General features: G+C 39.7%; 1 protein-coding gene and 1 non-coding gene across 7 annotated transcripts in view; both read left to right on the plus strand.

Moving 5' to 3' along the window:
• The window catches only part of Kidins220 (kinase D interacting substrate 220), a 94,079-nt gene that overhangs the window by 57,394 nt on the left and 12,794 nt on the right, over window positions 1–23,891 (plus strand). For 4 of the 6 annotated variants that reach the window (XM_051144052.1, XM_051144060.1, XM_051144034.1 and 1 more), the window contains exons 23-24: window positions 8,492–8,670; window positions 10,490–10,713. In XM_051144052.1, coding sequence (XP_051000009.1) covers window positions 8,492–8,670; window positions 10,490–10,713 — 403 coding nt within the window. Of the gene's footprint in view, window positions 1–8,491; window positions 8,671–10,489; window positions 10,714–12,635; window positions 12,750–13,418; window positions 13,476–13,823; window positions 14,135–19,152; window positions 19,186–20,797; window positions 20,831–23,891 lie in introns of those variants that run through there. The other 2 variants (XM_051144071.1, XM_051144064.1) reach the window with 2 other exon arrangements.
• On the plus strand, window positions 22,993–23,099 carry LOC127196867 (U6 spliceosomal RNA). Its single transcript, XR_007831562.1, has one exon. It is a non-coding gene; the product is annotated as a U6 spliceosomal RNA (small nuclear RNA).

Genomic DNA, 23,891 nt, shown 5'->3' on the forward strand with positions numbered 1-23,891 from the left:
TGGGTCTTGAGGAAGCCCTATATCCAGTTTTCTGAGAAAGTGCCAGATAGATTTCCAAAGTGGTTGTACAAGTTTGCATTCCCACCAGCAATGAAGAAGTGTTCCTCTTTCTCCACATCCTCACCAGCATGTGGTATCACTTGAATTTTTGATCTTAGCCATTCCAATGGGTGTAAGATGGACTCTCTGAGTCATTTTGATTTGCATTTCTCTGATGACTAAAGACATTGAGCATTTCTTTAAGTGTTTCTCAGCCATTCAGTATTCCTCTGTTGAGAATTCTCTGTTTAGTTCTGAGCCCCATTTCTTAATTGGGTTATTTGGTTTGGTGGTGTTTAGTTTCTTGAGTTCTTTATATATTTTGCATATTAGACCTTTGTCAGATGTAGGGTTGGTGAAGATCTTTTCCCAGTCTGTAGGCTGTCGCTTTGTTCTGTTGACAGTGTCTCCTGCCTTACAGAAGCTTCTCACCTCATGAGGTCCCATTTATTAATTGTTGACCTTAAGGCCTGGGCTGTTGGTGTTCTGTTTAGGAAGTTGCCTCCTGTGCCAATGTGTTCCAGGCTCTTCCCCACTTCTTCTTCTAACTGATTTCACCTGGTGTTTTTTTACACTTTGGTGTATTTGGTTTACAGTAGCATGTAGCTCACCAAGAAGGCTAGGGTGGCTAGCCGATGAGCTGCAGAGATCTGCTTGTGTTTGCCTTCCCAGGGCTGAGATTACAGGTATGTGCTATCATGCCTGCACTTTATGAACAAGCCGCCTTCCCATCACAGGACATTTATCACTACTGAGAATCAACCCTAGGCATATAAATGCTTATGTAGTCATATGACATTGCATTTTAAGTTTTATAGTTACATTTTCTCAAAGAATTTTTGTGTGTATACACGTATACATGCACACATGTACTATATGGGTAGAAAGGTATTGTATATGCTAAGTAAGTGACCTACCACTGATCTACCAGCTCTCTCCTATAATTTTATTAAATTCATTCTTGAAAAAAAAACATAGATTAGATATAGAATTTTTGTCTGCTTACAGATTTAGGCTTTAAAAATATTAAATGTGCCAAGTGTGTTGACCCACACTTTTAATTCCTGCACTTGGGAGGCAGAGGCAGGCAGATCTCTGAGAGGCCAGCTTGGTCTACAGAGTAACTTCCAAGATAGCCAGGGCTACATAGAGAGACCCTGTCTCAAAAATGAGACAACTACCAACAACAAAAACCAATAAATAAGTAAGTAAATAATTTTAATGGTAAGCATTATTGAAGTTATTAAATCTTTAAGCTGTGACACTTGTGGACTAGCTTTGCATTCAGAGTGTCTATTTACTGTGCCTGACGTCTCTTTTATCAGTTGACAGTAACCTGTGGTGTTGTCAGTGCTGTCTCAAAAAATTAAAACTTTCTCTCATTTACTTTCATTTGAGCATTTTAAAATACAGACTTCTGATGGCAGAAATCAGGCTGAGCTCTTCAGGGGATAGTACTGTGCTCAGATTTAGTCTATTGTGAGCTATTTTGCTTCTTACCTCTGTATTGAAACCATCTCATTATCCTACATTAAAATTATCATGTGGTCATCTCTGTTGTCCCCTGCTCACTCCCATGCAGCATTGTGCTGTAATGTACTGATATCTGTACTGCAGAGCAGTTGCTAAATGAATCTTATGCAGGATTCTTAAATAAAATAGTTCATAAAAACAATTTATTCCAATTAAATATTTTAAGCATGTCAATTAGAAAACTGATCTGGTTTTGAAGAATTTATGAAAGTGAAGAGTGAAGTATGAAGATTGAAGTCTCAGGTTCATTTAAGCATCTCTAGTTTTATAGTGTACCAAGAAAATCCTTCATTGTAAATAGATGCAAATATTGCCAGTTTTTAAACTTCCTTTTTTATGACAATTCAGTTTAATCTTTTTTTTTTTTTCTAATGCTTTATTCTACTCCATGTGGGTGCTGGGAATTGAACCTGGGTCTTCTGGAAGAACAGCCAATGTTCTTAAAACTGCTGAGCCATCTCTCCAGCCCTGTGTTTAATTAATCTTATCAGAGACTTACAAGATTCATTGGGAATCTTTTTTCCTTAGGCAGCCACTAGCGTGTAGTATGTAATTATCGAACCTTTGCTCTGCTTCTCTAATGCAAACCTATTGCTCAGGCCACAAACAGCCTTCAACTTGATTGTTACACTCATGCTCGAACACAGGGTGTGGTAGAATGTGATTTCTTATATAAGTCTGTGAACAAGAAATGGCTTAGGTTTTAAGAAACAGTGAAAACATACTTGTGTGCATGAGGGAGAGGGAATGTTTTGTCCCAGAGTCTGAAACTGTTAGCTACTCTAAAGGTGGTTAAAGGGACTTGGGAGAATGGAGTTGAAAATTAGACAGACTAAAGTCTCATGCAATAGGCAACTTTATTCAGAGCACTAGACAATTTATACCACAAGAGTTAAGAAGAGTCACTTGAGTAAACCGTCCAATCACAAAAGCAAGCCGCATGTAGCAAAAACATGGTTTTCCATAGAGCCATACAGGCAAACAGCAATAGTCTGTTATAATGAATAATCTGAAATAAACTTACTCTTATCTGCAGTATCTGGGAGGAGCTTGAAAGCTTAATCCAAGAACAATTCTGTGGATTTTGTACTTTCGGTTTTTTTGTTTTGTTTTTGGTGGTTGTTGTTAGGTTTTGTTTTGCTTTTTGTTCCCCCGCTCCTAGGTTTCTCTGTGTAGCCTTGGCTGCACCTCTGTGATTTTTAAGAAACTGAGGTCACAAGACTTGTTGTGGTTTCTTCGAGTTTTCTCACAAGCACTCAGAATTCTCTTCACAGGACTCTATTCTTAGTCCATGTTCTGACAAAACTTGACACAGAGTCAGGATGACTTGTTAGCAGAGCCCTCTGTATTGGTGCTATTGTGCCAAAATCTAACACACAGCATTCTTTTACAGTATTTTTTTTTTCCATTTTAAAAACAGGTAAGTCAGCTGGGTGTGGTGGCGCACACCTTTAATCCCAGCACTCTGGAGGCAGAGGCAGGCTGATCTCTGTGAGTTCGAGGTCAGTTTGGACTACATATTTAGTTCCAGGCAGCCAGGGCTGCACAGAGAAACTGTCTTAAAAAAAAACCAAACAAACAAAAAAACAAAAAAACAAGCAAACAGCAAGCCCCAAACAAAAGTTCTGAAGCCGGCATTTGGGAGAGAAAGCTGTGCTGGAGATGCTTTGTTTCCACGTCCACTCAGAAAGGCAACAAAAGTACTGACTGAGGCTAGACTGTCATTTCAAGATCAGAGGCTGAGGTGGGATCTTAGAGGTGGCACCGTAACCTGGATTATACACTTAAAAGCCTAAAGAAGTGGCACTGGCCTTTGCTAGGTGACAAGATAGTCAGGTACTCACATGTCTCTGAGGAGCAGTCAGGTGTGCTTCACATTAGTAAATGTTAGGTTTTATGCTTGCTGGCTTATATAACTGCAGTGTTTATGGTAAGAGTGGCTGGCGAGGTGGCAAGATGGTTAAGAGCGCTTGTTGCTCTTGCAGAGGACACTGGTTCAGTTCCCAGAATGGTGGTTTACAACCATCCATAATTCCAATTCCAGGAGATCTGATGCCTCTTTTGATACCGTGCACCAAGCCTGTATGTAATGATCATACCTACCTGCAGGCAAAACATTCATATACAGAAATAAGTAAATAAACAAGTAAATAAAATTTTAAAATATAATTTTTGGATGGAACAGTAAGTCATCTCTATTGTACCAACTGGCACTCTAGCCATAGTGACAAGACAACAAAAATAGAAGGACTCAAAGTATATAGTAATTAGAGAACTATCTCTAATTACAGATACTATGATCCTATATAGAGAATGTCCCCCAAAATCTACAGAACTTATGGAACTGATCAGTCCAACAGTTTTCAGGATACACATCAACAGAATGATCAAAGATCATTGGTGTTCTGTGCTCATGCTGTGGATTATCTGAAAGGAAATTAAGTGTTTTATTTAGCCAAAACAGATAAAGACTTGTTCATTGAAAACCACAACATTGCTGAGAGAGTGGGAGACACTCAGTGAACACAGACAGGGAAATTAAATGACTTGGATATTGGGGTTGCCTAATGTTCCCTTCCCAGCCGATGTAAAAAAAGTCTTCGAAAATCCCAAAAGCCTTCATTTGCAGAAAGGACAGTGATTCTAAAGAACAGAATCTGAAGGCCCACACCTTTCCTACTTCAGAGCTCCCCATAGATCTGCAGTGTCAACAGTGTGGCAGTGACATCATGAACACACAGGGCAATAAAACTGAATAAACCCAGACAACAACTGTGGCTACGTAGAGTTTGGCAAGAGCGCCAGGTCTGTTCAGCAGAGAAAGTATGCCCTCAGCAGATGGTTCTTGGACACTGCACGCACGTTCCCTCGTGCGCAAAAAGAATGAAACTGGGCCCTTACCTAACACCACATACAAAGACTAGCTCATTGTGCTCTACCTAGTCCTCTTTTCAAGCACAAAATTTTGTCAGTATCAGAATGCATAAATATTTTGTTTGTTTGATTTTTGTTGTTGTTGTTTTTCTAGACGGGTTTTCTCTGTGTAGCCTTGGCTATCCTGGATCTCTGTAGACCAGGGTGGCCTGGAAGTCAGAAATCTGCCTGCCTCTGCCTCCCGAGTGCTGGGATTAAAGGCATACACCACCACACCTGGCTAGAATGGGTAAACTTTAAATTATTCTGAAAGGATAGAGTTCTTTAGGAAGAGCAAATATTTATTGAGCTATTGTGCTATGACAGTGTTATATGCTAGGGACTGGACATATACTAGTGATCAAAACCAAACTTGCTTTCAACTTTGATGGAAGTGACAACTTGGAAGGGGAGTGAGATGTTTAAGAAGACACTTCCTGCCGGGTGGTGGTGGCGCACGCCTTTAGTCCCAGCACTTGGGAGGCAGAGGCAGGTGGATCCCTGTGAGTTTGAGGCCAGCCTGGTCTACAGTATGAGTCCGGGACAGCCAAGGCTACACAGAGAACCCCTGTCTTGAAAAGCTAAAAAAGAAGGAGGAGGAGAAAAAGAAGAAGGCGACACTTCCACTAGTAGATGTACATGGGGCGTGCAGGAGAGCTTTGGGTCTGTCATAGAGGAATGTGAGCTGTCCTTGAGGTAGCCTTCTTGAAGTAGAGAATTGTGCTGCATGTGAAGGATGCCTGAGAATTAAATGGGTGGAGACAGGTGGGGAGAGTGTCTAGGGTTTGACTGTCTTTCACAGATAGTAGTGCTCATGAAGATGAATTTTACGGGGCTAGGAAGAAGGCTTAGAAGAGCACGTGCTGACCTTCCTGAGTGCGGTTCCCAGATGGCAGCTCCAGGGGACCCAGTGCCTCTGGCCTTCACGATTTTCTGCACTCATGTGTGCATACATGCACATCCAGGCATGCATAGCTATTACATAACTTAAAATTATTTTAAAAATTAGTTGTGTGTTATCTTTTGTTTCTGACTCTGGCAATACAGTTGGGTGGCTTTTGTTGTTTTTTCTTCATTGTTCGTGATTGAACCTGAGACCATCTAGATGCTAAGCAAGTACCCTTCCTCTAAACTACATGCCCAGCACTGACTTTTTTTTTTTTTTTTTAAGATTTATTATATATACAATATTCTGTTGCATGTGAGCCAGCAGTCCAGAAGAGGGCACCAGATCTCATTATAGATGATTATGAGCCACCATGTGGTTGCTGGCAATTGAATTCAGGACCTTTGGAAGAACAACCAGTACTCTTAACCTCTGAGCCATCTCTCCAGCCCCCCAGTACTGACTTTTGTCCATGTATTAATGTGAGTGTCTTCTGGAAGTTAAATTTGACTCAAGTGTAATATAGTTCCAAGGCAGATGAGAGTTTATAAAGATAATAGGTTTGCCTAGCATGCATGAAGCCCTGGGCTTGATCATCAGTGAGTGAAAATTGGGGTGGGGGTAGATCTTAATTTTAATCACTTATTAAATAATTATGTTATTAGATGATTAGATTTAAAAATATGATGTTTTCTTTGTAAGTTATACTTTATGGATCTGCTTATACTTTAAGATATAATATTTTCCATGTAATTTTGAGCCTTACTTTGAATGGAAGAGACATGAATGGCTTATGTAATTTTTGACAAGTAATTAATATGTATCATCTATAAAGCATTGTCATTTATAATCAAGTGCTTTAACTTACATGGATGTTGGCATTAACAAGTGCTGTTCGATTAATGGCATCAAAAGTAACTACACTTGAACTTCCTGGGAGTTCATTGATGCCTGAGATTGTAAAAATGCTTTCTATGGGCCATTTAACTGCTGGCAACTTTAGTTCACATGATTCATAGTGCTGAAATTTTAAATTCACTCTTAATTGAAAAGTGAAGTTATTTAAATTCTTTAAATGCTAACCTTTGGAAAAAATATCTGAAAAATAAAGGCCCATATGATTTTGATGGCCTACTGCCAAAAGATTATCATTTACATAAATGTCTCTTTTAACAGAAGGGCTTAATGCATTGAGCGCAAAAGGTTAAAATAGAGACTTCAATCTGGAAAGCAGCAGTAGACGTTTGGCTTGTGAACAGCAGCATTGTTCACCGTGCTGAGAACACTGTTCTCATTCAGGCTGAAAGCAACGCTGGCATGAGGGTTCGGTTAATTTGTTTCATGTGACTTGTCAGCTGTGTGTTTTTATCTAAATCTTCCTGGCCTCTTTCTTTTTCTGTATTAAACTCCTGAAATAAATGAACTACCTTTTTAACTGTTTCATTTCTAATATTTTTCCACCTTTGCAAATGATACATGTGATCATTTTTCAGGTGCCATTTTACTTTATTGTAAGGGATCGTATTTTAGAGAGCTTTCTGCTTTGTACATGTGTGAGTCTATAGTAGGACTTGGTGAAATCCACAAGACAAAATTGCTCGCCTTGTTTTCTCACCAGCACCCCATTCTTTCCTTGTTTGCTAATTTTGTTCTCTGGATTTTCCCTTGGATGACTTTTAATATCTGGCTACCAGCCAAGTACTGGGTCTCAGCAGTAAAGTGCTGATCCCAAAGAAAAGATGCAGCTGTTGCTAATCTTAGAGTAGGGTTCCATCTCCCTTGGGAAGAACAGGAAAATGTTCTGTCCCCTAAAATGGAGCCCTCGTGCAGCCTGAGAGCTCATGATCTTAATGGCAAGTGCTGTGAAGGTCAAGTGCCAGGGCTTTGGAAGAACTTGGAGAGGTGCAGTCAACACAAGTAAAGGGCTGTGTTGAGGCTGTACAGTGCCACCTTTGCTATTTGCATATATACCCACGAATTGACCTCACAGTCAGAAAGGTGAACATGCCCCTCATCTGGACAGCTTTCTTCCTGGTTCTCTGTAATCGTTTGCCACCCTCCTCCCACCTCCCTCTGCTTTATAGGACGGGTGATCTGCTTCCTGCACATTGGCTGGACTCTTAACATAATTTATTATGAGATTCGTCCCTGTCCGTGCAGTTCCTCCCCTTTTACTGCTGAGTTGTATTCTGTGATGTGGGCCTCCCTCCACTTCTGTACCCATCAGTTAGTGGACACTGGGGTTACTCCAGTTTTCTTATCTACCTGTTTGAACTTTTCCATTGTACATTTCACTACTTTATCTCTGGTGCATTCTCACATGCACCTCAGATCTGTTTACTACATGGTATTCAGTAGGGAGTATGGCAGAATTTGAACATTTTGACCATTTTCCTCCTCTCAAGAAAATTTCATATTGATCATTGTAAGAGTGTCTGTTAAGTGTGTTTAATGACTAAAAATTTATTTTACACTTAAGAATTTTGATTGACCCAAAATTGTTTATTGTAATTGTACTCAATTATGTGAAAAAAAATGAAGGGAAATACATAATAAAAGGGGACATTATATTAGCAGTTACTATATTTGATTGGTTAAATCTTATTCTTTCCAGGCTACCATGTTTGTGTGTGTGTTTTATCATATCTATTATACAGTAAGCATACGTTACTTTTAACAGTAGAAAACAGACTTTATAGAGAAGAGGAAAAAAAAACCTCTACAAAAGAAAGAACCTCGCTGCCACACTGAAAAAGCCCAGATCTCAGAAACAGCCTCTCACTCGCTGTGTGCTGTGGGCAGCTGCTAGTCTTACTGGGACCCACATTTCTTGCCTGGGCCTTCATAGCTTATCTCACCATCAGTGAGAGTGAGCAACTGGCTCTTCTTTGTCACCCTGGTCCACGCCTTGCTCCTGCCCAAAATCTGTGAAGTCATTGTCACCTTAGTCATGTTGGAACTGTTTTATTATTTTTTTCTCTTTTAGGTGTCTTAACAATTTTTCTAAATGAGAGCAAGGTGTGTAGTCATGTGCTCCTTGTGGACAGAAGCAACAGGCTTTAAGAACACAGTTTGATTCTGATAGCAGCATTGATGGATTTTTCATTTCTCTTTTTGAAGAATATCAAAGAATATTCCAACAACTAAAGATGTTGAGCCACTGCTTGAAATTGATGGAGATATAAGAAATTTTGAAGTATTTCTGTCTTCAAGGACCCCAGTTCTTGTGGCTCGAGATGTAAAGACCTTTTTGCCATGCACGGTAAACCTGGATCCCAAACTGCGGGAGATCATTGCAGGTGGGCATTGTGGTACAGCTTATTTTTCTTTCCCTTTCTTCTTGTTTGCTGGTTATGCTTTCATTTTTGAGGTGTCGCTGTGAAGCACTGTTTGGACCCAGAGTCACTGCAGTCTTCCTGCCTTGGCCTCTGAAATGCTGGGATTACAGGCAGCAGAATTTCCTTAGCTAGCTAACTTTATCTTGCTTTATGAAAAAATTAAAGCTGGGCGTGACACACCTTTGATCCCAGCACTCAGGAGGGAGAGGCAGGTGAATCCCTGTGAGTTCGAGGTCTGCACAGTGAGTCCAGGACAGCCAGGGCTACACAGAGAAACCCTGTCTTGAAAAAAAAAAAAACAAATTTTTTTTTTTTTTTTTTTTTTTTTTTTACGAAATTTGAACCAAGCATTCCACAGAGGAATTAATGAGAGTAAGGACTGAGTGTGTTTGACACTTTGGAGTGTGAAGATATTACCTGTTTACTCCACTGTGTTCTCTTCTTTACTCACCAACTTCTCCCTTTGGAGCACTGAACTTGCGTTCTTTTTCACATGCAGTCAGGATTTTCAGATGCCACACTTTGTAATTGTCCCAATGTCTGTCTTCTGTTCTTAATAAGGATCTCTGTTGAGCAGAAAACAAAAAGATCTTTACCTTCATTTTAGGTGTTTAACCTAATTTATAAACTGAGACTAAATAGTTATTATAATTTATTTTATGGCAGTCCTGGATATTGAACTCAGGGCCTTGGGCATGCTAGGCAAGCAGTCTGTCACTGAACACACATCTTCACCCCTTTTTACTTTTATTTTGAGACAGGATCTCTGTAAATTGCCCAAACTATTTTTTTTTTTTTCATTCTGGTTTTAGAGCTCATACTGCCAAATCCAGTTTACATTCTAGTTTTGGAGAGGCTATTGAGAGACTGGTATGTGCTGTGTTGGAACACAAGTGTTTCATGTGATGTTGCTCATCGGCCCATAATTAAGCTTTGTGGGAGTTACTAAGGGATCACCTTCAGTTAGTCGCTGTATGCCATGAAGTAGATCCACGAACAGGCACTACGTTCTCACCCATGTGTAGAATCTCAGGGAGAGTAGAGCAGGACGAGCTAGAGCCTGGGATGGGGAGGACAGGGCACAACGAGACAAGGCTAGTTAGTGGAGACAGAGGTACAGTTGGGTAGGGGGAGTAATTTCTGACTCTTCTTACACACAGTGACTACAGTTAACTGTGACTTAATAAGTCTTTCAAAATACCCAATAGAGGCCATTCAAATGGTCCCCTCCCAGAAAAATGAAGAGCATTTGAGGTGATGCATATTATGTTTATGTATATGAAGCATATTGTGCCATAAATATGTAGTTATTATGTGACAACCAAAAACAAACAAACAAACCCAAACTCCCCCCAAGTTCTTTTTCTCGGTACTTACTCTAAGACTGATGCTTTTGTGGCTGTGTTGAGAAGTCAGTGTGTCTCAGTTTGTAAGCTTTGTTTAGCTTACATTGTATTAGTGTTAGACAAATTTGAGTCTTTTGTTAACATGTCACAAACAGATCTTTAAAGAGTCAGAAATTATAGTGTTTAATAACTGAAGAAAGAATCCAAGTGTGGTAACTTTTTCAAATAGTGAAAAACCCCTTTCATGTCCAGCAATTGGGCTTTTTTTTCCCTCACTTAAAGTCTGTGGACTATTGAAGATCTCCAGTCAGCACCTTTAAGCCCAGCTGGAATCATAGCATGGATGAAAATATGTCTTGTTTACTAGCTGGTGACAGGACTCATCATTAGTGTCTTGTTCTCTTTTGCCTTTTGGGTTGTGGTGGAATTTTCAGATGTTCGAGCTGCAAGAGAGCAGATCAACATAGGAGGCCTTGCATATCCCCCGCTCCCTCTGCATGAAGGCCCTCCTCGCCCACCTTCTGGGTACAGTCAGCCTGCATCTGTCTGCTCCTCAGCATCCTTCAACGGGCCATTCCCAGCCGGAGCTGTGTCCCCACAGCCCCACAGCAGCTATTACAGTGGCATGTCTGGCCCCCAGCACCCCTTCTACAACAGGGTAAGGGCAGCACCATTGCTTTAGAGTATCTCTTGTAGTGTGCGCCAGGGTTTCTCTCCCTGTGGGTTCTGTTATTGGTTTGGAAGTATAAGTTGGCTTTAAAATAGGAAAGTGTAAGGCTTAAATGTACAAGTGTCTGATTTTTCTTAGAAACTGAGTCTTAGATATTAGCATGTTTCTAGAGCTCTAAAGAGTTCGAATATAAGACTACTGGTTTTTATTTATTTTCTTGATAAGAAAGGAAATACTGTGAGTGCAGCAATGGTTCCTTTGGTATATTTCATATAGCATATATTGGCATTTATAACAGTAATAAATTCCTAGAGTCATTCATGGTTCTTAAATGTATGTGAGATAATAATAGAAGCATACTGCTTGAAGGGTCAATGCTGTTGCCAGTTAATACTACCATAAGCCATTTTTATTTCAAATACCGGTAATGATATGTAATTCTTTGCTTAATACACAATTTCCTAACTAAAAGATAAAGCAGTTACCAGTGGTACCCAAACCATGTTGATGTAGTCGATCGGAGTTGTCTGTTCTCACCTTAACAACCCTAATCATGTAATGACACTAATATTTTCTGTAGGAAAACAGATCATGAATTGTAGCATACTTTGTGGAATCATACTCTCAAATCTATTGTGCGTTTTAATCCTTCTTTTCTCCCTGATTAGTCTAAATTCAGGAAAATACAGAGGCTAATATCCACAGAAGACAACTGCCTGCATGACTTTATTCACATGAACTGGGAGGAAAGAGTTTGGGGAAAATGCAGCAAAGATGGAATTGTAGAATTTACATTTTTATTTTTTTAAATGTCCATCATGGTAATAGGCTTGCTGTTTGTAGAGCCTTAGAAATGTGATTCCATTTTGTGCTTTTGTGTGTATGCTTTTGTGTGTGTGTGTGTGTGTGTATTGGACACAGGAGGAGCCAATGGCATTTATGAGAATGCTCCTTCTCTGTATAAATTAACAGTGTGGTAGGTGGTACAGAATACAGATCTGTAGTCACCAGTCTTTAAATCTGCTGCAATTTTACATAAGACAGCTCAATTAATACTAATTAAAGGTGTAAAAATAAGTTTGTTTGAAAAAAGTTATAAAACCATCTAGGCTGGCGTCTTACATTAACTTATTTTAAGAACAATAATGAAACCTGCTTTTAAAGTATTTAATTATTTTTAAAACACTAAAATTTCTCTTGTTTTTAGGTTTACTATTTCTGTTATTATTTAATGGTATTAGTCATGCCATAGTAATTGTCTGAAACTGTCAAGAGTAAAGAAGAGAGAAGCGGCCACCTCAGAGCAGTGAATCCTAACGAATTCTGACCTTTATGTTTCTAGTCCACATAATCGGATACGTGAAACTGGCTACAAGTAAACGCAGAAGTCTTGTGAAGACAGAAGTCTCCCCATCTTATAGCCTAGAGTGTAGTCCAGTGTGCTGTGAGGCAGCTAAGCTCCAGGCCCCCGTGAGGCTGTCCTTGGAAGCACGGCTGGTTGTTCCCATATGACCAAGGCATTTTGGGGTCTCATATAACTTAATGTTTTTTGTAAGGCAGAATTTTCTAATAACATTCTAGTCTGCTTTAAAAGAGAATTTGTAAGTTAGTATGTATAAACCATGTACAGCAAACAAGTCAACATGCTGAATATAAAGAAAGATGTTTGTGTTAAGCCACAAGATACAAAACTTCAATTGTGTTTTTAAGTGTATATCAAATGAATGAAATAGAATGTAAGTCATTGTCTTAACTCTGGGTTTGGATCTTACAGAGAGTGAAGGAGGCTTTTGTTTTGTCACTTGCTTTTCAATTTTGGAGTTGTGTTGGTTAGTTTCACTTGATAAATCTCATTACACTTTGATTTCTGTAATTGTTCATGCCCTTTTTTGTTACATGTTTTTCCATAGCCATTCTTTGCCCCATACCTTCACACGCCAAGGTGTTACCCTGGCGCTTCCCAACATCTCATCTCACGCTCATCAGTAAAAACGAGTTTGCCCAGAGATCAGAACAATGGCCTAGTAAGTATATAAAAGGGTAACTAAAATACTAATCTCATAAAAAACATGGATACCATTAAAAGCTGTTTTCTTCCTCTCTAGAGTAAAAGACTACAACTTTATAGTTTTGAGAAACAAGCTATTACTATTATAAAATGTATATTTTTATTTCTGGTAAATATCTATGAAAGAAACATGACTAGCCATCTCGTTGACTAAATGTTGAGATCTCTGGCTTATAATGCAGTGTTTGCTACCAAACTTTAAAAACTAGATCTTTATAACTAGTAATTTCTAGTAGCTTTTTAAAGGACCTTGTATATGGTATCTCTGTGTGTATATGCATTAACATTATGGTTTAGCTGATAGAGGATGCAGTAGAAGAAAAGCATTTCAGTCTGTGGCAGGCGTTCCACAGAACAAGACTGTTTAAACACACCACTGAATATAACTAATCCAAAACAAAATACGTCTGTGCCAGATATCGTAGGGGTTCCTGATGATAACCTGTAAGGAACTATAAAAAAGACAAGTTCCCTGAGAACATAATTTAAGTTACATTCTAAAGTGGTGGAGGGGGAATTCCAGTCATGCCAGTGTTATCTGTGTTGTTACCTTAGCATCACGTTCATTCATCTTCCATATGGCTCATCCTTCCCTGTTACCCACTCTCCTGTTTTATGTTGCTAGGAAGTTATCAAGGAGGATGCTGCTGAGGGGCTTCCTTCACCCACAGACTCCTCGAGGGTAATAGAGTAGTCTTGTGGTGTGGAACACTAGCATCTCTTTGCTTCTGCAGCAGTAATGACTGTCTTAATGCGATTGGCAGCAGTGCACTAACTCACTTATGGTGTGATGGGCAGTGTAGAGTAGCCAAGCACTAATAATTACAACTCATCAGTTCATTCCAAAGCTAATGCTTCCTCCTGCATTTCCCCTTTCTTGGTGATATGGGAGGGGCTTGCATTCTCCAGTAAGAAAGGGTTGTTTCCAGGAGCCACCACCATTATTTAGTTGGTGGATTTTTCCTTAGCGCTGAGCATTGTTTTCATTTCTAACTTTGTTTAAAGCCTGCACTTGGTATGATTTATGTAGGACAGCTTTGAAAGGATCACTTTTGACACTAGAGGAAGACATGAGCTAGATGGTGTAGACCAACACATCTTTGGAACCTCACTCTTGCTTCTTGGTGTCTCCATTGGTGAAGTGTTGCTTCTTCCTTCTTTATTAATGAAATTAAAATTTCTAGACAAACCTAGAGCTGGTTCAGCATCTAAAGGAGATTGTTTAAACCCTTTAATACATAAAGATACTGGTTTCTAGCCAGGCATGGTGGTGCACACCTGTAATGTTAGTACTCTAAAAGGCAGAGGCAGGTGGATCTCTGAAGCCAGCCTGGTCTACAAAGTAAGTCCAGGACAGCCAAGGCTACACAGAGAAACCCTGTCTCAAAACAAAACAAAGCAAACAAAAAGATACTGGTTTCTTAAAAAAAAAAAAAAAAAAAAAAACCTATAGAACAACAAACTATAGAAGCCACTAAAATAATAATTTTTCCAGACTTTATATTTAATAAGTAATGGCCTGTGATGAGGAGCCATGAAGCCTTACTTTAGTCATTCAGTCTGCAGTTCAGGAGTCCAGCTTGTGTTTTATGTTCAGAATATGCTATCTCATGAAAACATGGTCTCTCTAACACTATTTTAAAATGTTGTAAGCAGTGACAAGATATAGGCTGAAATATTATATCCTAAGTTTATCAAAGATGTTTAAGTTAAAATATGTATTTGAATAGGTAATATATTTTTAAGCCCTAATTTCCTTTGAATTAATCTAGTTAAGAGAAAAAAAGGGTCTCGATATAAGTAAGTATATACCATTTAACTCTTTTTGCTTCTGGGTGAACTCACTCATTATGATAATTTCTAGTTCAATCCATTTGTCCACAAATTTCGGGAATTCCTTGTTTTTAATAGCTGAGTAGTATTCCATAGTGTAAATGTACCACAAGGGGTACGTCCCCATGGAAAACTTTACCTATCAGGAAAGTGGGTCAGAGGGGAGGACATCCTATGGAGACTTTAGGTGTGAGAAGCCTGGGAGAATGAAGAAATAGAAGGATCCAGAGGGTCCTGGAAAACTACAGGCGGGTTCTGGGCACTAGGGTCCTCCTCAAACTATGACACCAGTCAAGGAAAATATAGGCAGTAAACTTCGAACCCCTACCCAGACTAGCTGATGGACAGGACATTCTCCACCGTTAAGTGGAGAAGGAGATCTGACTTTCACACAAACTCTGGTGCCCCATATTTGACCATGTCCCTTGGATGGGGACGCCTGGTGGCACTCAGAGGAAGGATAATAGGTCATCAAGGAGAGACTCGATACCCTATGAGCATATACAGGGGGAGGAGGTCTCCCTCAGTCACAGACATAGGGGAGGGGAATGGGGGGAAGTGGGAGTGAGGGAGGAATGGGAGAATACAAGGGATGGGCTAACAACTGAAATGTAATTTGAAGAAATTAATAATAAAAAAAGGAAAAGATAACCATTTTAAAAAAAGAGAGAGAAAAAGGGAACCATTTTGTTGTTTTCACTAAGGAGCTGATGATTCTTAAGTCATTAACATATTAGCTAAAATGACGGGGTAACTTGAGTTATTTGTAAGTGACAGGCTCACTGAGTCACAGCAATCCTATTTGTGTGCTTAGGGACTCTGGCCCATGGAGCATCACCACTGTATGCAAAACTGACTGAGTTTATTCAGAGGACCTTTGCCACAGGGATTCATGTGTACAATTCAGTTCTAGGGACTCAAATTATTCAGTGAAATTCTGATGAAAGTCAGATCCTGTGTAGGATTTCATGGCTTCAGTGTCACAGAAATGCTGAAACAGCAGCTCTTCCCATGTGCAGAAATGTAGGCAAACACTTGTAACTAAAAAGTGTCAGTAATTTATTTTTTCTGGGTCCATGAAGAGGAGCCTTTGACAAGGTTTGAAATACATTTTGGGGAAAGGGAATGATGCAGCTCCTGAGCCATGCTTAGAAGCTCAGTAACAGAATATGAAGGCGCCTCACATAGAACAATGTCTGCCAGTGAGTAACACACTGCCTGTTCTCAGCACTAAAAGTTAGCTTGTAGTTGGTAGAGTGGATAGTAGATGCTCACCATGCTTCTTGTGCTTCTAAGAAATTAACAGTGACAACAGTTTGTAAAATGTGTCTTGTAGAAGACTAGAAAAAGTAAGTCGACATTTGTTCAAAAACCGATGAAAGCAGTGGTGGAAACTGAAGAACCTGCCTGTCTTAGGGCTCCTATTGCTGTGAAGAGACACCATGACCGTGACAACTCTTATCAAGAAAACTTTTTAATTGAGTCTGGCTTATAGGTTCAGTCCATTGTCATCATGCAGGAAGCATAGTGGAGCACAGGCAGACATAGTGCTGGAGAAGGAGCCGAGCTTTCTACATCTGGATTGGCAGGCAGCATGAGGAAAGACTGGGCCTGGTTTGAGCATTTGAAACTTCAAAGCCTTGCCTCCAATAACACACTTCCTCTAACAAGGCCACACCTACTTCAACAAGGTCACACCTCCTAATAGTGCCACTACCTAGTGACCAAGCATTCAAATCTATGAACTTATGGAGTCATTCCTATTCAAACCCCCACACTGCTAACTGAACCAGCAGCCTACAGGAGAGTCGGTGGCCCTTTGTGCTGGAGGCTGCCCAGTCCTGACTGGGATGGCAGGGCTGGTTATTGGTGTTGTCTGTTTCGCTAGTGTCTGCTGCATAGACATGATGAGAACGGCCACTTACAGATAAGCTAGGAGCCACACTTTTTAGAACAAATTGTGGTATTATTGCTGACCTGGGATAACATGGAGGAAAAGTAAGGCCAAAAAGTTAACCAACTATGGTCTTTGCAAAATATAGGTGAACTCATCTGTTTTTACCACAAGAAATTCTGACAAACTTTTGGAAAGCAATTCCTTGTGAAAATGATAAGTTTTCTCACACTAACATTACAGAGATCGTAGCCTACGAAGTCTAGTCTAAGACTAGCAGGCAAATTATAGATAAATATTTGAGTGTTTCACAAAGTAGGGGCTTGAAATATAAGCCCCTGTGCTGGTTTTACTCCCTGTAATTTTATGGCTGAGAAAATATGCATGCTAGATCTTGTGAAAATGAAGATAATATCAGACCTGAGATTTGCTCTCAGACCATTAGAGTTGGAAAGGACTAGTGTGTCCTCATCCAAAGCAGAGAAATCTTTTTTCATAATTGAAGCTTTGATCTCTACTTCAGTTCAAAAAGGGAGGGAGAGCAGCCCCTGGGCCTGTCTCAAGCCTCCCTTTTCTTCTGAGGCTCCTCTAGGCACATCTGGTATATATATAGGCATTTGGTCCAGCCTCAATGGCACAAGTGAAATGTATGGGGCTTACACCAGGACACAGGAGCAGGGTGGCAGGGTAAGGAGCCAGAATGCAGCCATCCTCTGTGGCCTCTGCCTTGCCTGTTCCCCCTGAGTATGAGCAGGCTGTGGCCTTTGGAGTTAATATGTCCTGTGATGCACTCCTACCCTTGTACAAGCTACCCTGAACAGACAGGCCAGTTTCTTTGGTCTGATTTAGGTATTACTAAAGCTTAGCATATTCACGTACATTAATACTTAAAAAGACTACCCAGATCCTTAAAGACTGAAGACTAAGAACTCAAAATGCTTTAATTAGGTGATTGTTGGCTAGTAGTGGAAAGCAGTGCACACGTTTGTAGCCAGTTTAGACTAACACAGGTGTTCGTTTAGCAAGATAGGGGTTCTTAGGTGCTAGAGGCATGCATCGTTTTTAGACGAGTCTTGAGGTTTTGAAATTAGTTGTGCATCTCTTTAGGATAGGCATATGATCTGGGAACCACACCTTAGGCAGTCCTGTGAATAGGGAGTACACTCGCACAAACTAAGGCCATCACTAAATGGGACTGCCATTAACACACAGTCCGGCATTGACGGAAGTGCTGTGAAGTGCATGACTATATTAAAGAATTTGAAGCTTTTCTCGAAGATTATACTTGGTACCTTTACCTTCTTTCAGAGGAATTCTCACCAAGGTCCTCAACATAGATTTGCACTGTGTTACTCCACACACGTGTGAATTGCTTTAAGGAAAAAGATTTACATAATTCACAAAAACACCCTTACAGGCCACAGTCTAGAAATACTGAAAAAGGAAAATTGTGTTTGTCATAAATGCATAAAACATGTAATACTACCATAATATATAAAAATCAATTCTAACTAAAATATATCCACGTTTATAAACACAACGACCATGCATGGCACACTCACAGTAAGAGAATTGTAAATGCAGTTGAGGCACAGCATGGGTCCTAACGGACTGCTGTAGCCATCTCCTGCTGCTGTCATGAGCTCAAGTGTTGGCAGGAGTCAGCTTGAAATGCTGTGAGAGTGTGGGCAGTTTATCTCTCCAGGAAACTGCATACAATGGTGAAAGGAGACTTTTGTATAGTACATATAGCATGCAAAATAAGGGCTGACCCGCTCCTCAGGGAGCCTGGTGTTCAATAGCAAGCTACTAGCAAGAGTTTTAGGGAGCCAAAAGTTCTACCCAGATTTCTGACTTAAGGGAATTGGTCCCCTAACTCCATGATGAGACTTCTGATGCTCTCAGGGAAGGAAGGGCTCTTTATGGAGGGCCTTTCTTAAGGTTGGTCTCCTGAGTGACATTATGTTAGCAATCCAGACTCCTCCTCCTCCTCCTCCTCCTCTTCTTCCTCCTCTTCTTCCTCTTCCTCCTCTTCTCTTCTTCCTCCTCCTCTTCTTCCTCCTCCTTCTCTTCTTCTCTCCTCCTCTTCTTCCTTCTCCTCCTTCTCCTTGTCTTCCTTGCTGAGTTTTCACTGTGTACTCCTGGCTGATATTGAGTGAGCATTCATTGTTCTAGCATTTTATCGAGCGTGTGAAAGCCCTACCTGTGGGATAGAGCAGGAGAGAAAAATGGAAGGCATCCTACCCTCAAAGCCTGTAGGTTGGTTCCCAGGCCTCCAAGGGATCACCAGTGTCAGCCTTTCTTGGCCTCTGAGAGATCACTTCTATATATCATTGAAAAAACATGACAATACTTAGTATCAAGTTTAATTGCAAAAAATTGAGAATTGCATAGGCAACATTAAAATAATTTCCAGTTTGTTCTTACCATTATGTTTAGAGATTGAAGACAACTGTTGATTTAATAAAGGCAATGAAGGTTAGAGCTTTTGCTAAATAGGCTTCAATTCATGAAATACAGTGTAAAAACCTGGTGCCTCCTGAAGGGGCTTTATTTCCACCACTGCTTTAGAGCTTGCAAATTGTGTTCAAGGCAACATATGTCCGAACCAAGCTGTCTCATGTTTGCTCAGGAGAAGAGCTGGACGAGAAAGCTGCAGATGCGGGTAAGGAGTTGGGCACCATAGGCTTTCTTTAGACTGTGCTTGCCACATGTACCCTCATTCCAGAGACTGTGTGTGCCACAGGTGTCCCTTACCTTCAGATACTCTGCATACCACAGGTGCTCCTCATCTTTAGAGACTCCCCTGCAGTAGTATCAACCAGCTGGAACACTATGCACCCTTTTAATAGTTCTTAAGAAGTGGATTTTCAAGCTGGGCTTGGTGGCGCACGCCTTTAATCCTAGCACTTGGGAGGCAGAAGCAGGTGGATTGCTTTGAGTTCTAGGCCAGCCTGGTGCAGGGCGCTGGAGGTATAGTGCAGTGGTTGAAAGCACTGACTACTTCTCTGGAGGACCCAGGTTCAAGTTCCAGCCAGCACTACATGGCTGCTCACCACTTGTAACACCAGTCCCAGGGGATCCACTGTCCTTTTCTGGCCTCCATAGACACTGCACACATGTGATACACAGCCACATGCAGTCAAAACACCCATACACATAAATATAAATAAAATTTAAAACATTTTTTAAGGTTAAAAGCAGACAAACATGTTAATACTTGTTTTTTCTCCCCTTTAGTGTTCTTAAACTATAGTGGTAAGCCTTATTTGTCAGCTTTGACAGAATTATTTCTCCAGTAGTTTGAAGAGTAAGTAATATAGTGATCATAAAAACACAGGAGGAAGAAGAGCCAAGTTGTAACAGCTTCTGCCTCTTGTTTGGTGGCATTTGTAAACCATCATTTCACTGCACTTGTGTCTGACACTTGTGCACATCCCAATGAAGATGTATGCATATAGTCACCTTCTAGAAACTTACTATAGTAAGTTTGATGTTGGAAAGTAGAAGAGATTCCCACTGTGGACTCCAGATACTGGCCATGTTCACAGACAGACATGTGAGGTGAGGCTAGTGGACCCTGCCCTTTGTTCATGGCAACAGCATATTCAGTTGACTGTTTAAATTTGTAAGTCATCTGTAGACTGTTCTAAGCATTTAAAAATATTTGCCACTGTTTTTTAGTTACAGAAGAATAATTAATAATAGTGCTTGTTTGCTTTGAAGTAGAGTTCTTAAAATTTTACAGTATGTCAATCAAAGAATGTGGCTTTTTTTTCCTTCTCTTACATTTTTAATTGGGTGGGCATTTCTTTTGGACAGGCAACTGAGGCATCTGTCAGGATCAACATAGTCAACGAAGTAGCACACGTTTAAAGATGTATTTCTTAATACTAACCATCCTTTAAGGTAGTCTACATAATTAAGCCTTATAAATGTTTTGGCAATTTTAAGCTTATATGTTGGAACAATATTGGCTTTTTGTGGAAAAATATTGTTTATCCAGTTTTTAATTGAATGTATAATGCATGATTTATTCTTTTAATGAAAAAAAAGTAAGTTTTAAGAGTTCTATTTAAATTTTCTAAGTACCTACTAATGAAACAAAACTTTTCCATGCATGTATATTACTTGCTCCGTGCTGCTGATACCACGGTTTGTTCAGAGTTGAGGGGAAATGACAGGCTTAGCAAGGGCTCTGTCTATGTATATGACATGTGTTTTGATGATTTATTTCACATTCATGGCCTTCACTCTGTTTTATTCCTTCCTTAAAGCTGTGTGACTCTGGGCTTAACAAACAGAGACAGGTACAGAAATTCCTGGTGAAGTCTCACTCACCTTACTAGGTTTTTAGATGGTCATCGGCTACTTCATGCTGGGCTGTTTATAGATTTGTGCTCACTCTGTGTCGGGTTCATTTCCATAGTTGCTTTCAGCCTCTGCATGGCAGTCATTGCTGACTAATCAGTTTTCAGCTTATCTAATAAATTGAAGATGTGATTTTCAGAGTGTACTATTAATCTACTGACACCAGAAAGCAAATCCGCTACCTCAGGTAACTAGTGTTTTCATAGTTTTGCTTTGAACTGGAGAAATTCTGAGTAAGATGCATTTTGAAGCTTCTATTTAATGGTTTAAACAAACTAATTTCCCAAGTAAGAAAAATAAATACACTGTGATTTAGAAAATCTGTTCTGGATTACAGAGGTGGATTTCAAATGAGGATGCACCATAAATGTTGAAAGAGATTAGCATTTGGATTTTTTGTTTCCTCTCAAAACAATACACCTAGTTTCGGTTAAAAATATAGTGGCCAGGTATGGTGGCACATGCCTTTAATCTCAGTACTTGGGAGGCAGAGGCAGGCAGTCGCTGTGATTTCGAGGCCAGCCTGGTTTACATCAAATCCAACACAGCCAAGGCTACACAGAGAAACCCTGTCTCAAAAAACCAACCAACAAACAAAAACCAAGCAAACAAACAAACAAAAAGAATTTAGCAACTTAATAAATTTTTACATTCCTCTTTACTTTTATGTTATTTCCATTCAAAATTTATTATTTTGGTTATAAGATTCGTTTGAAATAAAAGTAATTTCACTATATTTTATTACTTTTGGAAAGACTTGGAAAGTGGTTAACATTTTTCTTTCATTCAAAGAACTATTGCAATGTATATGGTTTTCAAATTACTAATTTATCGCTTGACGAAGACCAACTTACAAAAAGAAGTCATACGTGATTTTAACTCCTTGGCTGAGGTGGCCTCTGCTAGGTGTCAGTACTTTACAGCTCCTTCCTTCCCTCCTTTCTTTCTTTCTTTCTTCCTTTCTTTTTTTAACTAATAAGTTCTTGGGATAGATATTTGAAACTCTGCGATGTCCTGTTCAACTTACGTGGCGTTTGCCCACTAATTGATGGCCATTGATGGCGTTTGTAATAAAGCTACTGTATTAAGCTGGGTGTGGTGGCACATGCCTTTTATCCCAGCACTCAGGAGGCAGAGGCAGGCAGATCTCCATGAGTTCAAGGCCAGTCTAGTCTACAAAGCCAGTCTAAGACAGCCAGGACTACAAGAGAGACCCTGTCCTGAAAACAAAACAAAACAAAACAAAAACAAAAACAAACTACTGTGCTAATGGTGATGCCTGGTGGAGATTTTCTGTTTCTCTCTGCCAAGTTTATTAATTGGAATTTTTTTTTCTAAAAGAGAAGTCATTTCTTCTTCCTAATTCATTTACTTAAGTACTTAATTTTAAGGCTGGGCATGGTGACACATACCTTTAGTCCCAGCACTTTAGTCAGAGGCTAGCTGATCTCTATGAGTTCAAGGCAGTATGGTCTACACAGTTAGTTCCAGGACAGCCAGAGCTACATAGAGAGAGCTTGTCTCCAAAACAAAACAAAATAGACTACCACCAACAGCAATAAAAAACAAAAATTTAGTTTTAACAGTATGAATTCATTAATTCCTTTTTCTGTGAACTATTACAATATCTTAATCTATATTTTGTTGATCAAATTCTTCTTTTGTGATTTTTCAAACAAAAGAGAAAGTAAGCCAATGTAAAATATATTGAGAGCAAGAACACAAGTTAAAGGATTAGATAACATTTAAAAGATTAGTAGTATTCAGCAGTAAAAGGAATCAAACTGTGACAAGATGAATGACCTTTAAAACAACACACTGAATGAGAGTCACACAAAGAGGGTCACACAATGTAAAGAGTGCCCACAACAGACACTTCAAGTAAAGAGGTAGAAACTAGCTCATGGGTAGTGTTGAAGGGATGGTAGTGACTGCTAATGGGAACAGGGGTTTCTTCTGAAGGCGATGGTTCACAAACTATGTAAATAAAGTTAAAGTCATCAAATTGTACATTTTAATGTGAGAGTTGCATGCCATGTGAAAAGTAAATCAGTATGATATTTAAAATTCACATAGTTGATAGTGCATAGTGAAAACACTGGTACTGGCTTCCACAGCACATATACTGAAACTGGAATGATACAGAGAAGATTAGCATGGCCCCTGCGGAAGGATGACACGCAAATTCATGAAGCGTCCCACATAAAAGAAAACACTGGCTGACTTACTAGGCAGAAAAAAGAGCCGTATGCATAGATAGGAAAACCAAAGTATGAAAAGACTAGTCTTTTGCTGTTAATATTTTAAAAGCAGCCCAACCCTAGATAATATAAGCTCTGACACATTTTATAGTTAAATAAAGACAAACTGTAAATAAGCATATTTGGTGCAGTTTGTTCCAGGTCATCTGTTCTCAAACTTTAATGCACCTGTGTTGCCCTTGTAAGCTTGGTAGAGTCCCTCACTCATGAGATCACTGCTCCTGCTATCTGAGTCATATGTTTTCATTTGTCACCCACAGATGTGAGCACATGCACACACATGTGCACAAGCACACACATGTGCACAAGCATACACATGCACACAAACACATGCATGCACACACACAAAATGCATGTGTATGTTTGTATTTCTCAGGTAGTACAGCTATTATATTTTCACATTGCAAATAAGGATTAACTGTGCCTCACAGGCATTTTTCAACTATGAGATAGTCTATTGTCTCCTGACACTGGTAAAAGAGTCAGTAAAACACATTTGAAACATTTATGCCATCCCTTCATGCCAACTGTCCCAGAATTTGTTATGTAGATTAGGCTGGCTTCAAACGAAGAGAGATTCACCTGCCTCTGCTTCCTGCATGCTAGGATGAAAGGTTTGAGCCAAATTTATATACTCTTAATGAGATGATAAATCTTATTTTTCATGTGAAGATTATATTGAAGGGCAGCAGGACATACCAGAATGCTGTTATCTTTATCCTGTATGCCAGTTGGCAAT

The sequence above is a fragment of the Acomys russatus genome, chromosome 1, assembly GCF_903995435.1.
Source record: "Acomys russatus chromosome 1, mAcoRus1.1, whole genome shotgun sequence".
Taxonomy (NCBI): domain Eukaryota; kingdom Metazoa; phylum Chordata; class Mammalia; order Rodentia; family Muridae; genus Acomys; species Acomys russatus.